Raw genomic sequence first — 16,377 nt, 5'->3', positions numbered from 1 at the left:
CTATGGGGGGTGCGTGTCTGGACGGGGGGGTCTGAGCTCCCTATGGGGGGTGCGTGTCTGGGCGGGGGGAGGGGGGTCTGAGCCCCGTTGGGGGGGTGCGTATCTGGACGGGGGGAGGAATGAGGGTGATTGAGCTCGCTATAGGGGGGTGCCTGGAGATGGGAGTAGGTTCAGGGGCTCCTATGGGGTGTGTGAGCCTGACCATGGGTGGGGTGGTGTCAGAGCTCCCTAAGGGGGTGCACACCTGGAGATGGCAATATGGGGTTGAAGCCTACTGGGGGGGCTGCATGCCTGGAGACAGGTGGTGGGGTCTGAGCCCCCTATAGGAGTGCCTGGAGATGGGGGAGCCTTGAAAGGGAGGTGTCTGAGACTCTTGCTGTGGGATATTGAGCCCCTATAGTGAGGGGTCTAAAGAAAGGGGGAGCCCTCCCCCTATGGTGAGGGAGAGTTCCCTCATAACATGGACGCTGGGAGGTAATTGAGCCCCTGCATGTGGGGAGAAGTGAAAGGGTCAAAGCTCCCATGTAATGAGGGGGATCTGACCGTGTACAGCAAAGGTTCCAGGTGGGTGTGAGCGTGAGCCCTGAAATAGTGAGGGCTGGGTATGTGGGCCTTCTTTCTGATCCCCTTTTGGGGAACTCGTCCCAAGTCTAGCAAAAGGCCGATGACCTACAGAAAAGATCTTCCAACTCGGCTGTCCTCCTGTGCTCAGTACACCTTCCTTACATGCAGGCTGTGCCCTGCCCCCTGCACCCTCCGAAAGTCACTTCAGTTAATCATGCCCCTGGTATCTCAGGTCTCTTTTGTCCCTTGTGATTTGTTAATTTTTTGTCCTAGCAATTATCCTTATTCCCTTTTCTCCCGATCGCAACAAATTCCTCTTCCTCTTCCTCCTCCTGACTGAGCTGTGTCTGGACAGCAAAGGAGTCGGCATGGCTGTAGCACTACCTCCATTCCTTCCGGCCGGGGAAATGAGTTTCCAGGTGTCAGCTCTTTGGGTTGCTGGAAATTTCAGCTGTTCCCCCCCCCCCCCGATGTTTCTCTTCCCTAGGTAACTGGAAAGGATGTCGGAGGGGAGTTCAGGCAACGACGCTGGAAATCCAGGCAGCCTCCGGCCTGGACTCACTGGGGCACGGGGGCTGATAGGGAGGAGATCTGCCACCCCCATTACCCCCGGGCGCCTCCCCTCCATCCGTTCCCGAGACCTTACCCTTGGAGGAGTAAAAAAGGCAAGTTTCCCCAATTGCACAGAGAAGATTGCCCTCCTGACTTTCTTTAACCAAATAAGTGGCCCATAAAATAAATTTGATCTCATTTTATAGAACCTGATCCTGCACCCACCAGAGTCAGTACCACTGACTTTACCATGTGCCGGATCTCGCCTGTAGTATCCATGACGTGGTGCTACAGTGATCAAGAACACATAGTCACTGGCACAAAGAATTTGTACCCTCCACAGATGTGCTTAGTGCTGTTACAGGGACACTTCTTTGAGGGATGCTGCTAATTGTTCTTGGCTCCTTTTTGGAGTCTAACGAAAGATGCCTCCTCCTGACATTAAAAAGCTTAGAGACCTGATTTTTATTACAATAATTCCAGTGTCAACTTGTTTTTTGTATCTTTCTGCCTGTCTCGGCTGGAGGAAGGGGCATAAGCTAAACACTAACTGCTTGGGTTAAGAAGAAAGTTGTCCATTTTGTGTTGGCTTACACCTTCCTATGCAGCATCTGATAAGGAGGAGACAGGATACCACACTAGATTGACCACTGGTGTGGTCTGATATGGCAGTTTCTATGTAGTATAGTTGTTGGATCAGGAGCCTCTGCAATCAGAACTCCTTGTTCTGTTCCCTTCTCTGACACTAACTCCTTCTGAGGCTTTGATCAAGTCACTCTTTCTATTTCCTTTCCCCATCTGGAAAGTGGGGGAATACCTATCTACTCGCCTTATAGGGCAGGAGGTGAGGGTTAATCAATGAATATCTGGAGAGCAGTTGGAAAACAAGCCTTAGATAAACAGCATTATTCTGCTTTGAACTGGCAGCCTGGGCAGGACCTTGCCAATCTCTGCATGTTTCCTTGTCCTCTGTAGCCTCTTCTTTCAAAGGCTGCCCTCTAACCCATTCCTGATGCCATGTGAGCAATTTGTGTAACTGGGGCTGGCACCTTCTGTAGAGGTAACTGGGCAGGGAGTTGTATGGGACACAAATGCATTGTCTGAGTCTGTAATGCAGCCAGACTGGTTCTGTGCCAGGCTTCCTCACTCCTGTTTGTAAAGCATCTTTCATCCATAAACGCTGAAATAGTCAGAGCCTAGACAGACATTCGGGTGCCCGTGCATAAGATGGCTTGTAAACAACACCTCCAATGGGGAGAAACTATTGGACCATGGTAAAACAAGAGACTGATGTAAAGTACCTCCAGACGGCAAGATTTACATCAAGGGCCCAGGGCCTGGCTTCCTTCAGCTCCTACTGAAATCAGTGGGAGCTGAGGGCTCTCAGGATCTAGCACCATGTTACAGAGCTCAGCAGCAGATTGTGGGGTCATCAAATAGGTTCCCATTTGTTTTCTGAGGCTTATATTTATCACTTTCTGAACAAGTGACGTAATCATTTTTTTGTTTTTGTTTTGTAGAAAACTTTCACCCCCAACATAATTAGCAGGAAGATCAAAGAAGAGTAAGTGGCCACCTTATATTGTCTCAGTGGAGTGGGATGTGATCGTCTAAAACCAAAATTAATGTGTTCTGGTTGCTGTGCACTATTAAACAGCCTCCACATTCCACCTCAGGGGTGGCTGCTTTGCAGTGATTGCTATAGACAGTTTGTAAAATATTCTGGCATCTTCTCAGTGTATGTAACTACACTATAAGATGTGAGGGTGGATCATTTCATGTGTGTTAGGATTTAGCAGGAGCGTTTTAAGCTTGCAATAAGCAATACCCCATCAAACCTTTTTCTCCAGGCCAAAAGAGGATATCTCCATCAAGAAAGAGAAGAAAGAGAGAGATCGGGATCGGCAGCGAGATGGCCATGGGCGAGGCAGAGGGAGGCCAGAGGTCATTCAGTCCCACTCCATCTTCGAGCAAGGCCCAGCTGAAATGATGAAGAAGAAGGGTACTGTTAGCAGGAGTGTGGACAGCACTTACGGCTGTGGGGGCAGGAGGGTATCACAGAAGCCACTTTTCCCAGAGTCTCCCTTCTGCTTTGCTTTTTCTCCTTGGAGATGACTTGACTTAACGAAGGCCAGTGGAGGGAGAGATGCTGCATTTCGGTGGCAACTTGAATGATCCCTGTGTCCGGCTTGCATGTATCTTTGTGCCAGAATTGTTAAAGCACTTTGGAATGAAAGGTGCTGTCCATGGGTAGATTGTTTTTGTTAACGTTGGTATTGCCTTTATGCAAAGGTCTGAAATAAAATGATCTGGGGTTTGGAAGGGCTCAGTGATCCACGTTGGGGTAAGAGAGCTCTTTACCACAAGGTTACCAGTTTCAGTCCAGCCCATTAAAGTCACCACTGTTCGATTCATTGTGTGGTGGGTCTCAGTGCTGTTCCTAGTGGGCAAATGTCCTGGTGGCTTGTGCAACATGCACTTGGGGAAGTCAAGACTGGAGAGTCTTCCCTGTCTGGAGAATGAGGCCTTGTCTTCACAGCAACATGAGTTCAAGCTGTAACTCAAGTGTTGCCCCAACCAAGCTCCCGTTTGTGTGCACACACCTAGCTTGAGTTAAGTGGTGCTTTAAAGTCAAGCTAACTGAGCTGTTGCGGAGTTGTTGTTGTGGATTGATGCTCAAGTACTGCTAATGCTCAATCTACTAATGCAGTGGGGATGCAGCAGCCTAAGTTATAACAACTCATCAGCTGCTGATCCATTCACTCTGTGTAACTTGAGTATTGTTTTGCACTGTCACCACGCTCACTCAAGCTAAGCTAGCTCATGTAGTAACTTGAGATAACTTGCAGTGAAGACTAGCCCTGAGCTACCCTCTCTCCCCAAAGGTGCAGTTCCTCTAGGCCAGAGTGGGGACACGTTGGCAGGCTAGTGTTGGGGAGAAGCTTGCACTGCTTGTGCTGTTCTGTTCTAGAGTGGAACAAGGGGATCCCGGGCTGCAGGGCTCTGAATCTAGAACCACTTAATTCACACCAAGAAAAGGGGGATTGAAGTACAGTGCTCAGCAAAGGGATTAACCCTGATCCAAACCTTCACTCCTGCGCTCTCCTCTTTCACACAGGCACCTGGGATAAGACCGTGGACATGTCAGACTTTGGACCTTCCCACATCATTAACATAAAGAAAGAGAAGAGGGAGACGGATGAGGAGACCAAGCAGATCCTACGTATGCTGGAAAAGGATGATGTAAGTAAGACTGGGAGGAGGGGGCGGTACCATCAGGGACGCAGGGCTATAGTTCTCCAACCTGCTGGAACAGAAGAGCCTACTCCAGGATTGTTCCATTGGAGGGGCGTGGGGAGGTTGAGGAGGGAGTTTAGGGCTTCTAATTCCTTGACGTTTGTTAGTCTGGGAGTCCCCAATTCTAGCCCTGCCAGCAGGACACCTAGGGCCTAGTGGCTGTTTCCCCAGAGGCGGGGCGTCCCTGCTGCTCCCCAAGAGTCAGTTTCTGCACCCAGCAGCGGGAGCTTCAGGCTCACCACAGGTTACTCTCCTGACTTTACTGCCTCGTGGAGAGGAGAGGATACTCACATGGCCTGATCCTGCAGCAGTCATGGACAGCTCCCATTGATTCCTGTGGAGTTGGCTTGTACACAGATCAGACTAAGCACTCTTACAGGTGGCGCGGAGTCATAGAATTACAGTATCTGGGCATGGTTGGTGTGCAGGACTGGAAGGCAGGATTCCCGGGTCGGGTCCTTAGCTCTGCTGTCAACTTGCTATGTCAGTGACAATTGGCTTCCCCTCTGTACCTCAGTTTCCCCTTATGTAAAATGGGGGGGGGGGGGGATGGTGCCTATCTGCATAGGGGTTATGAAGTATTTGTCTTCTCTGTGTCTGGTGGCCCTGATAAGTCCTGGCTGGCAGCTCTCCCCTCTCTAGCACTGAGGGATATTCTACCTTCTGACTCTTTTCCCTCTCCCTCTTTCCTCCTTCAGTTCCTTGATGACCCACGCTTGAGGAATGACATCCGGAACAAGCCAGTTCAGCTGCCCCTGGCCCACTCAGGCTGGCTGTTCAAGGAGGAGGGCGATGACCAGGAAGATGTGAAGCCTTTGGCCAGCAGCACCAAGGAAGAGATGATGGACGTGGATTTGCCTTCAGTGAAAGGTACTGGATCCAAGCCTATCATGGTCAGACTCTGTGCTGGGATCCCTGTGGGGATACACCCTGGGGGCTAAGCTCACCAGCCCTAGCTACAGCCTCGCAGCTTGAATGCTTGGGGTAGTGGAGCATGGAGCTGATCTGTGCCCGTGTACTCACACAATCCAAGCATTCAGCTAAGCGTACTGGCTATTGACTGAAAGGTGTCCCTGGGAGGCCTCCCTAGCAGGTCTCATACATTTGGTCTGGCCCTTCTACTTCCAGCCTCCCTGCCCCAGTGAATGGGGAGCAGAGGCATATCAGGGGTCCGCTGATCAGAAGAGGAGCAAGGTACAGAGGTTGCAGGGGGTGGAGGGAAACCGCATGGGGATGTGACCTCTTAGTATGTTGGACCATTCACAGCAGCACAAGAGGTACAGTGCTGTACAAGTCTGTTCGCTCTGACTAAGGATGGTTCTTGTCTCCAGCTCTTGAGAAGGGGATGAGAAACCACCCAGAACCAAGGGTGTATTCAAGAGGCTCAGTGTGTAGCCCAGACGTTAACTCTACTTGTGGCGTTTCCTGTCATCCTAGTCACTAAGGGTCAGGTCCTGCATGGTGCTAAGAGCCTCAATTCCCACTGACTCCCAATGGGAGTTGAAGGTGCTTAACACAGTACAGGATTGGGCTTGACAGGTGAAGTAAATGCACCAGAGGTCAGCTTTCTTCCTGTGCCTCTAGCTATTCTGCTGCAAGATTCGCTGCAGGTGGCTAGAGCCTCTTTCCCTCCCACCCCCAGGGGGTGTGAAGCGGACACTCCCAGAGCATGGGAAGGTGGCTGTTGTCTAACAGGGTGCTCGTGGTGGAGTACAGGTAGCCTGTGACCTTATCTCCACCCCAGTGAGCTCTGCGGTTTTGTCTCTGCTCTTAGTGAAAGAGGAGCCCCGCGATGAGGAAGACTCAGAAGAGCCACCGGCGGTTGCCAAGCCATCTCAGGCAAAGGCACCTCCCAGCTACCCGCAAGACATCTCCGTGGCAGAGCTGCTGCAATGTCTGAGCCTGACCAAGGAGGAGGAGCTGGTCTTCCTGCAGCTGCCGGACACGCTCCCTGGGCAGCCGCCCACGCAGGACACCAAGCCCATCAAAACAGAGGTGCAGAATGAGGAGGGACAGATGGTGATGGTGAAGCAGGAGAAGAACCAGGTACAAGGTCAAGCGGGACCCTCACTGAATCCTCCCTGGTGTGGGAATGAGATAGACACTGTAGCAGGGGGCCGGCATGCTGTGCGTCACCCCTGTTAGACGGGAGCTGTATGCATATATTGTAGCTAGGCGCTAGGGAAGCATGTGGGCTCGGGATGCCCATCAGCAGAACTTGTAGGTAAAGCCTAACTAAGAGCTGAGCCCTGTCAGACAGAGGCTCCCCCTGGGGCACTGGTGTGCATGTGCAATGGGAGAAGGAGCAATGCAACAAGGGACAGTCTGTGTTGACATTTCTGGGAATTTTGCTGTATCCAGTGGTGAGAGACCTGGGGTGGGGAGGGCACACAGGCAACTTTAACAATGCTCCCCAATCCCTTCACTGGGTCCTTCACACACTCCCGGAAAGCACCTAGGATTTCATCGGTGCAGTTTTTGTAAGCAGCTCAGTCTGCGTCTTGGCTCATAGCAATTCCCACTTCCACTATGCAAGTTTCCCAAACCCGTTGGCCTTTGACATCCTACCAGCTTGAGCCAGGTGACAGATATGCTTGCAACCTCGGCACGTAAGGAAGGCTCTGGTTTTGAAGGAGGCTGCTTTGTTTCGACACTGATGGAACTTGCATTAAATTTTGAAAGAGGCAATTAACGTCTCTCCAATGATACAGCACACCTGAGCCTCATTGCATGGAGATGGAGACCTATCTTACAGGTTCTCTTACTCCTCTTTGGAGAAACTCCTTCAAGGAAAGGCATGAGCATCCCAACTCTTGACTGGAGAAGAGCACTGGGGTGACCAGGGCAAAGGAGCTGCACCACTCTAACCCTGAATGTTTCTCTCCACAGGAGGCCAAGCAGGCTGAGAACATCTGCACCCTGGGGGACCTCCCAGAAGGGCAGGTGGGGAAGCTGCTGATCCGCAAATCAGGAAAGGTGCAGCTGGTTCTGGGCAAAGTGACTCTAGACGTGACCATGGGGACCCCCTGCTCCTTTTTGCAGGTATAGCTCGCTCAGCGGCCAGCATGCATGGGAAATGGCTCGTACTTGCATCTATGGTGAATTTAGTGCTGGTGAAAGGTGACAGGCTGGCAGCCTGGGGAATGCTTCCTCCATCCCCAAACGCTTGCTTGCTGCCCCATTGCCTGTGTGTTTCAGTCCTGACTTGGCCTCGAGGGACCCCCCTCTACGCTCGAGAGGAGCTTTCTCTCTCCAGGGTCTGTTCAGTCCTTGGCCTCTCAACTGAGATGGCTAGTGAGAGCCAGTTGTTGGACATCATGGGTCACAAAATCCAGTACATCTCCGTGGTATATAAACACCATCTTATGGACCCCTAGCTGCTAGGAATTGGGCTGAGGCTCCAAAACTCATTTCCTGAGGGGCCCATCCAGCAGCCGTCAGGTAGCAATGACTTTATCTACTCTCCACCTGGGCCTGACTTGAACCAGCACCCCGGAGGTGCAAAGTTCTGTATCCAAATCTCACTCCCCTGAGCCATCCACTTGATGTGCCCTTTGAGGACTGAGAAGAGCTGCTGCTATCTTATTTGGGGTCAGGAAGAGGCCCCAAGATATGAAGGCTTGTAGCATCCACACCCCAGCACTGGAAGTGTGGAGATTATTTTGGAGACAGTGGATGAGAGAGAGAACCCCAGCTCACTTGCTTTGGGAGGACTGGGGGAGCCTATAGTTTAGCAAGGATTTGGCCTACCCTAGTCATCTACTGGCTATGTCTGTAACCAGCGCACAGGGGATCCTGGTGCCCAGGCAGCCAGAAGATAAGTTTCTGGGCTCGGCTCTCCCTGCTGGGAAGGAATTGCTTCCCCTCCAGAGTGCAGATGCATACAACAGAGCATTAGAAATCAGTGCTTGATGGGAGCGTAACTCACTCATGGAATGAATCAGGGCCAGGGAGTTAAGCTACAGCATGGGTCTCTCGAGTGATCATGAAGATTGCATCTCCCTGGCTTGGGGAAACTTTCTCTTTATACTCATGGGCAGGTAATCTCTAAACAGAGAGTGGATCTGTCTGTTTTTAATGGTTTCTCCTGTGTTGTTGAAAGGAGCTGGTATCTGTGGGCATTGGAGACAGCAGGACTGGAGAGATGATCATCCTGGGACACGTGAAGCACAAGCTGGTGTGTTCCCCAGACTTTGAGTCCCTGCTGGAGCACAGGCATCGATAAGAGAAAGGAAAGAAGGGGCGGAGTTCTCTGTGGGATTCTCCTCTCCTTGGTGGAGGTTCAGCCCAGAGGTGGGCTGCTCCTCTCGTCGGCCTGGGACGTCCATCCCTGTTCGGGTTCTGTTCTGGCTACGGGAAGCAGGTGCATGTCAGAGGAGGGTTTCCCACTGGGGCCGTGCAATGCCCTCTGTGCCACTACGCTGCCCAGGGGCATCTTGCTCTTAGAAGCCTCCCATCCATGTTCTTTGCTGACTGTGCTCCGAGCGAGGGGAGTTGGGAGGGCTCCTCCCCTCCAGCTGTAGCTATAAACAAGAATTACAGGGGACAAATGCACTCCTGTCCCCTCTGGCACAAGTATACATATGTTCCCACCCTGTGTATATAGAAAAGCTACAGTGACTCCAGCCTCTGCCTGTGGGCCTAGCTCTGGACTTGAGACAACTGGGGTTCGGGTTTCAATCACAGGTGAGGTGTGCCATAGTCTTTTGGTACCAGTGAGGGAGATTTCCTTCCCCACTCGTGACTGTATATGAACCTGCAGCATCTTACCATGTCCACCTGCCTTGCATTGCCAGAGTCCCTGCATCTAGCCACCACCATTGGGCTGAAGGAGGACTGGTCCAGGAGGCACGACAAAGCAACTCAAGCTGCTTCCTTCTGCTCCCTGTGATTGAGTGAGCTGCCGCTGCCTCTGCCTCTTTCACCCTCCCAAGCCCTGCTGGGAAAAGCCCGGAAGCCAAGCCCAGGGCCCCATCCTGGAGACTGTTAAACTTTTACCAGTGGTTTCCCTTTGGCCAGAGATATAAAGTGAGCTGTTCCTATGGGCTCCCTGATCTGCCTGTCAACACCCAGGCTGAAATTCTGCCTCCTTAGCTGTAGCAGTCTGTATGTGTCTATAGGATGTTCACACTGCAGTTAGACACCCTCGGCTGGCCTGTGCCTGCTGACTCAGGCTCTGTCTAAAGGGCTGTTTAATTGCAGTGTAGCCTTGCAGGCTTGGGCTGGAGCCTGGGCTCTGGGACCTTCCTATTCTCAGGGTCCCAGAGCCCAGGTTCCAGCTCGGGCCCGCAAGTCTACACTGCACTTAAATAGCCCTGCAGCCTGAGTCAGCAGGCACAGGCCAGCCACAGGTTTTTATTTGCAGTGTAGACATACCCTGAGGCACTACTGCTCTTTAGGAGGGGTATGCAGTCATTCGGGGCTTGCTTTCACATCACCCAGTGATTGCCCAGAGAGAGACTGCCTCTCATCCTGGCGTAAGTATTCCTTTAAAAGGCTAGGCCCTATGCCCAGTAAATGTGTGATATGGCTTTGTGGGTGAATTTCCCCCATCTGTGAAGCTGAGAGACCTGTTTGCCAATGTCCAGATAGCACCTGGAACTCCTGAAGTGCTGTCCAAGTGCGAAGTGTGTTTTTTCCAGCCTGCCCCACTTGGAAGCCATGGGAAAAGGTGCCAATAACTTTGCCAGTCTTGCTTTTGGGAGTTTAATGTATTAAAATGTGGCCTTGGTCCAAAATGCATTCAGCACCCTTCAAGCTCCCCCCCACCTGGCTGCTGACATAACAAGTTCCCAGTGCATTCATTGTATTATTGAGGCTGTAGAGAAACAGGATGGTCAACACCGCCTGTGTTTAATGACCGCTGAGGTTCTGGAGTACTCCACAGAAACCAGCTAATTCCACCTCTTCTGCTGAGTCTTCAGACACCCCTAACTCCTCCTCCGGTTTATGTGAGCGGCTAAAGATAGCTGTCTACCTTCCCCAGCCGCTTGTGCCAATGAAGTGGTTTCCCACTGGGGTAGTTGCTCTTGGAAGACCCAGCAGCTTGTCTGTGTGGTCTCTGTCTGGTGGAGCCAATGGAAAGAGCTGCACTTGCTGCAATGTGGTGTCAAGGCTGCTAGATTCTACCGGGAGCATTGCATGGGTTGCGTGTGGAAATCAAAGTGGAATAAAACTGCTTCCGTGTGCACACGTAGTATAGGTGTGTGGGCTACAGCTTATTCCTAGCAGGCTATCGTGCGTCCTCTCTGTACTTAGTATCTTGCGTGCTCTCCTGTCTCCCTGAAACTCGCTATCCCCTCCACCCAGCATTTGGGAATCTGCTCTTCCTTGCTGCAGTTTTCCAAATCTTGTCATCCTAGAGGCCACCTTTTCCCATCCGTCTGCCCTCTAGCTCCCTGCAATGTTGCAGTTATCTTTCCTCAGAAGTATCTTATATGTCCTTTTTGCCCAGCCCTCTTTATGACAGGTTGGATGTACTGTCACAAGCCAGGTCAATAGAATCTGGGCGTTTTCTGTGGGGTTCATCTTTTCTTCTCCACCAAACCTGTTGCTTGAGATGGGCTTGGTATCCTAGTCTGCTCAGTCCCTAACTCTTGTTTAACATACACTATATACAGATACTACTGTAGGAGGCAAGGAGAGTCATTCAGTAAATATTCACTATCTGGTTAAAACAAGCAGCCACTCCGGGTGCTACTGCAGTTTTGATAGAAACCTGTGAAATCTCAAGGCTTTATCTGATGGGAACATAAAACATCCCGCTCTCTGCAATTCAGAAGGCAGGAGCAAAGTCTCACTCATCCAGATAATCAGCTTTATTGGCCTGAAAACTAGGTCTGCATGCTATGAGAAGTGAGGGTATTAGAGGTATGTCCGTCTGCAATTGTTAAGGCCATTGGACATGTTTCTGCTGGGATGAATGATCGTGTAATGGTCAACCTCTGAGTTGGGCTCTATGGTTTAATGTTCCCTTGACTCAAAGGAGGGTAAAATAAGGTGGAAAGTGCCCATCTTTGTAAGCCCAACTTGCTTCTAACAGTTTGGCTGTCTTCAGATGCAAGCCCCAGCATATTCATGGCATTGATGCACTACACCAGTGTTTCTCATTCTTTTTGATACCCGGGACTGGCTTGCTGCCTTCCTAAACTGTGTCAGGGAGTTCTCAGGGACTGGCACCGGTCCAGGACTGGTCGTTGAGAAACACTGCTCTACCCAACTGCAATGGCCAGGAATGTCTTTATTATTAGGAAAGCCTAGTGGTTGGGATCTCTATAGAAAGGCTTTTAAGTCTCAGAATTTGGGTATTGTCTGTGCTGACAGTCGAACTGTTGCAACGCGTATCTCTTACATGGCAAAACATCAGAATCTAGAGCCTAGGCCCACTAGCTATTGCATTGTCCCCTACAATGAGGGTACTGGAGGAGTGTGCCTTTCTGACAGCCGAAGCTGCAAGCAAGTCCTGTTGCTGGAGGGTTGTTCAGGCTCTCAGGAGATCCTTAGTGTGCTGTATGTGCCCCCTCCCCTGTTTGAGCATTGGCCTGCTAAACCCAGGGTTGTGAGTTCAATCCTTGAGGGGGCCACTTAGGGATCTGGGGCAAAAATCAGTACTTGGTCCTGCTAGTGAAGGCAAGGGGCTGGACTCGATGACCTTTCGAGGTCCCTTCCAGTTCTATGAGATAGGTATATCTCCATATTAGCTAATTGGCTGCTGTTTTGCATAGCAGGTAGGTTTGGCAAAATGCACCTGTAGAGCTGCCCCGTAGATCAAATCATTCCATTGGGACTTAACTACCATAGGATGCTACCACAGCTAGCCTTGGAGCCCTCCAGAAGGAATGCAGTTAATCAACAGGGTGCTCTAAGGGCTGCTCCGTACCTGAGTGGGGATGTCCTGCAGATATAGGAGTAAAGAGGAACTCATGGCCAGGGGAAGGAGGTCACTCAGGATTTGTCTTTATTGGTGCATTGAGTTCTTAATGTAACGCACCATCTTGAAAGCCTTCAGGTTCAGCATTCCTCCCTGGATCCCCTTCTGGCCCACCAGGATGAGGCACACTGGGTTGGCCAGGGCGACGGTAATGGCATAGGTGCAGGTGTCACTGTTCTCTTGCTGTTTGGTCCGGAGGTCCATGGTGTAATTGTGGGTGTCTGTGTAGAGATTGTCCCGGATCACCAGACACCTGAGCCCACCCAGGGTGGCTCCCTCGGTGAGAAGGGTGTCTCTGTTCCTGCCCAGGAGCGCTTGGATCTCCAGCTGAGTCAGGTTTGCCAGAACCCCACCTGGGTGGGCAGCCAGGAGCTGCTGATGAGCCATGGAGATCACTGCTGCATCACAGCACAGCCCATCTCTCATCAAGCTGCTGATGTACTCCTGCCAGACTGACATCCTGTGATCTGTGGCGCAATGTGTGCAGCTATGCCCACCTTGCTGACATGGAAAGGTGGAGAGGAATGTCTCTGATGGTAAGGAGGTCCCTTGTTCTAACCTCCAGCTTGGTCTCAGAAGGGTAAGGCACACATTCAGTCCATACAGTTTCTTTCCATGAACGAATGACTTATTTCAGGCCAAGCGGTGGGGGAGGCTCTCACTACTGTGACATCTTGCGCTTTCTCCCAAGCACAGTGTAAATCCCTGGTGCTCACCAAGCAAGGATGCTTCAAAGCCAGATTTCCAGACGCTAAGATCCTGCAGTATTTTTTCTCATCTGCACTGAGCAACCTCCACCGACACCCCAAGCAGCTGGACCTTGGGTGTGAAGGCTTAGCTGCCCTCCATGGCTTCTGATCTCAACCCAGGAAACAAGCCAGTGCTATGACGACAATGAGATCATTTCTCCCTGTGATGTCACAGCATCCTACCTAATATCTGTCTGGCAAGTTGATTCATCCTTTGCTGTGTATTCAGGACTCTCCTTAATGTTCATTTTCCCCTCCGCCCTACTTGAGAGAACATGTACTGGTGTAGTTGTCAGGTCCTAATCCACCAGTGCGCTCATGCTATTACCTGCTCTAGCTCCTGCGTGGGAAACTCCTCCAGAGCCAGTGCTTCTATAGCAGCTTTTACATTCTGGACTTACTCTGTAAGGAAGCACTGCCCCAGAGATCACCAATCCTTCCACCCCATGGAAAAATGTCCTACTGCAGTTAGCATGCAGGGCTTCTTGGATTCCACCCTCATCAGTTTGCTACTGTTCTGTCCTACCTGTATCAGTTTCATCTCTCCAGAGATTCTGGTCTGGGGTGGCAACTCTATTGCCTCACATCCAATGCTCCTTTGCCTGGGGAAGCTGGATTTTGGAGCAGTGCAGCAGCCAGGGGAAGGAGAGGGCATGGGCCTGTTTTTTGCAAGAAGAGAAGGAGCAACACTCAGGAATTTACAAATGAAAATAGAGGCGGAAGGGGGCTGTGAGCAAATGCCTCATTTATTACATAGACAAGCTGGGTGAGGTAATATATTTTATTGGAGAGAGACAAGCTTTTGAGCTACAGCGAACTTGGGAGCCGCCACCCGATGTGCCAAGACTACCCCTGCTTCTGTTTTCCCTGCCAGCTCAGGACTCCAGCACCCCGTCTTGCTGAGCGAGACACTCCAGTCTGGCTTCAACACAGACCCAGGGTCCGAATTACTTGTCCCAAAGCTACAAGTTTACCCAAAAACAGCTCACAGGAGTGTGCTTGTCTTTAGCACTCAGATGCCCAACTCCCAATGGGGTCTAAACCCAGATAAATCCGTTTTACCCTGCATAAAGCTTATGCAGGGCAAACTCATAAATTGTTCGCCCTCTATAACACAGATAGAGAGATATGCACAGGTGTTTGCTCCCCCAGGTATTAATACATACTCTGAGTAAACTGCTAAATAAAAAGTGATTTTATTAAATACAGACAGTAGGATTTAAGTGGTTCAAAGTAGTAACAGACAGAACAAAGTAAGTCACAAGCAAAATAAAATAAAATGCGCAAATCTATGCCTAATCAAACTAAATACAGATAATCTCACCCTCAGAGATGCTTCAGTAAGTTTTTCTCAGACTGGACACCTTCCAGGCCTGGGCACAATTCTTTCCCCTGGTACAGCTCTTGTTCCAGCTTAGGTGTTATCTAGGGGATTCTCCATGATGGCTTCTCTCCCCCTCTGTTCTCTTCCACCCCTTTATATATCTTTTGCATAAGGCGGGAATCCTTTGTCTCTCTGGGTTTCCACCCCCCCTCACTGGAAAAGCACCAGGTTAAAGATGGATTCCAGTTCAGGTGACATGATCACATGTCACTGCAAGACTTCATTACTCACTTGCCAGCACACACATATACAGGAAGACTCAAAGGTAAATACAGCCATCTGCAGACAATGGGAGTCATCAAGATTCCAAACCATCCTTAATGGCCCACACTCTACATAATTACAATAGGCCCTCAGAGTTATGTTTTATATTTCTAGTTTTAGATACAAGAGTGGTACATTTATACAAATCAGATTATCATACTCAGTAGATTATAAGCTTTGTAATGATACCTTACAAGAGACCTTTTGCATGAAGCATATCCCAGTTACATTATATCACTTATTACCGTATTTTCTCTAAATCTATCCCAGTTACATTATATTGACTTATATTTTTATAAAACCATATAGACTGCACAACGTCACAGTAATATATTTTATTGGAGAGAGACAAGCTTTTGAGCTACAGCGAGCTTGTTTTCATCTATTACATGTCTGCAGCTGGTTTCCCTGGGTGTTAGCAGCAATCTGCATTGCAAAGGTGGCGTGAAATAGCTAAACTAACTGAGAAGACAGCAGGGACTGGTCTCTCCAGACAGCAGCTGAAGCATTCAGTCGGGCTCTGACTTGTAGCCAATGGTGAATATGCCCTCTAGCGTTAGCAGCCGGAGTGACTTTCTCGAGCAATCAGGGAAGGGAGGTAGCAGGAAGCAACCCTGAGCCTATCGCTCTCCCCAGAGGCTGAGGAAGCTTCTCCCAGCAGCGGGCTGGATTGCAAGTAGGGGAAAGGGAGGGACGAGGGAAGAGTTTGACATTGCCCTTTCTTCCCTGCCTTCTGCAGGCCTGTACCCTGCTGGTAGACATAGAGAGAGACCTTCTACAAATGTTAAAATGTATTACTGGCACGTGAAACCTTAAATTACAGTGAACTTGGCACACCACTTCTGAAAGGTTGCCGACCCCTGGTGTAGGCTATCCATTGCATGATGCATGCTCATCCCTGCTTACGCATCTCCCCAGCCTCCCACTTCTTGGGCTGCTCCTCTGGTTGGGGGGAACTTTGCATTGTCAATGCAAGCTGTTTCCTTCTCCCCAACTGCCACTTGCAGGCTGGTCACTCTTGTACCATGGGCATCTTGCCTTTTAGGAGACTGTGCCCCTTGCCAGGCCACAGGTCTGGGCTGAAGAGAGCAGAGAATGGCCTCCTGAGCACAATGCAGAAGGAGCAAAGTGCAGAGACTCATATTTTCTCTGGCCAGAATGAGCTTCAGAATATCCTGCTGCTGCCTCAGCATCTGCAGGGAGAGAAGAGGACAGGGTGTGAGTGTTGGGGTGCAGAGGGTGGGTGCTGAGGGTGGGAAGGTGTTTTCTTACAGGTAGACTGAGCTGGAAGGTGGCAGGCGTTCTCCTTAGGATGGCAGGGTCCACGTCGTGCAGTCTGTTGCTCAGCATTATCATCTTCAACACAATCAGACACGCAGGTTACCTGTTGCCAGTTGCAGCCTCTGAATCTTGGATCTGGTGGGAAGTGCGGGGATTTGATCTGCTGCAGCTCCCCCTAGAGGTAACAAACTGGTACAACAAAGCACCAAGCCAGGTACAAAGAGGAAACCAAAAACACTCGCTAGGCTCCCAACGACAGTATTGCCAACTCCAAATGTTCAAAAATCATGTTAGGCTCACCAAAATCATGAGATTGGCTTTAAAATCATAAGATTATGTACAAATAATAGATTAGG

General features: G+C 50.4%; 1 protein-coding gene and 1 pseudogene across 1 annotated transcript in view; one reads left to right on the top strand and one right to left on the bottom strand.

Moving 5' to 3' along the window:
* Positions 1-9,593, top strand: part of POLR3D (RNA polymerase III subunit D) — a 9,788-nt gene extending 195 nt beyond the window's left edge. The window contains exons 2-9 of the mRNA XM_024197235.2: positions 1,052-1,229; positions 2,637-2,680; positions 2,967-3,118; positions 4,235-4,359; positions 5,112-5,283; positions 6,188-6,459; positions 7,303-7,455; positions 8,516-9,593. Of these exons, the coding sequence (XP_024053003.2) occupies positions 1,065-1,229; positions 2,637-2,680; positions 2,967-3,118; positions 4,235-4,359; positions 5,112-5,283; positions 6,188-6,459; positions 7,303-7,455; positions 8,516-8,638 (1,206 nt within the window). The 5' untranslated portion in view covers positions 1,052-1,064 and the 3' untranslated portion in view covers positions 8,639-9,593. The remainder of the gene's footprint in view (positions 1-1,051; positions 1,230-2,636; positions 2,681-2,966; positions 3,119-4,234; positions 4,360-5,111; positions 5,284-6,187; positions 6,460-7,302; positions 7,456-8,515) is intronic.
* A 2,777-nt stretch (positions 9,594-12,370) lies between these two features.
* LOC115271285 lies at positions 12,371-12,802 on the bottom strand (annotated as a pseudogene).
* Between the last annotated feature and the right edge of the window lie 3,575 nt (positions 12,803-16,377).

Source organism: Terrapene carolina, unplaced genomic scaffold (assembly GCF_002925995.2).
Source record: "Terrapene carolina triunguis isolate 2854851 unplaced genomic scaffold, T_m_triunguis-2.0 Scaffold53, whole genome shotgun sequence".
Lineage (NCBI taxonomy): Eukaryota > Metazoa > Chordata > Testudines > Emydidae > Terrapene > Terrapene triunguis.
This window is presented reverse-complemented; position numbering and strand designations above follow the sequence as displayed.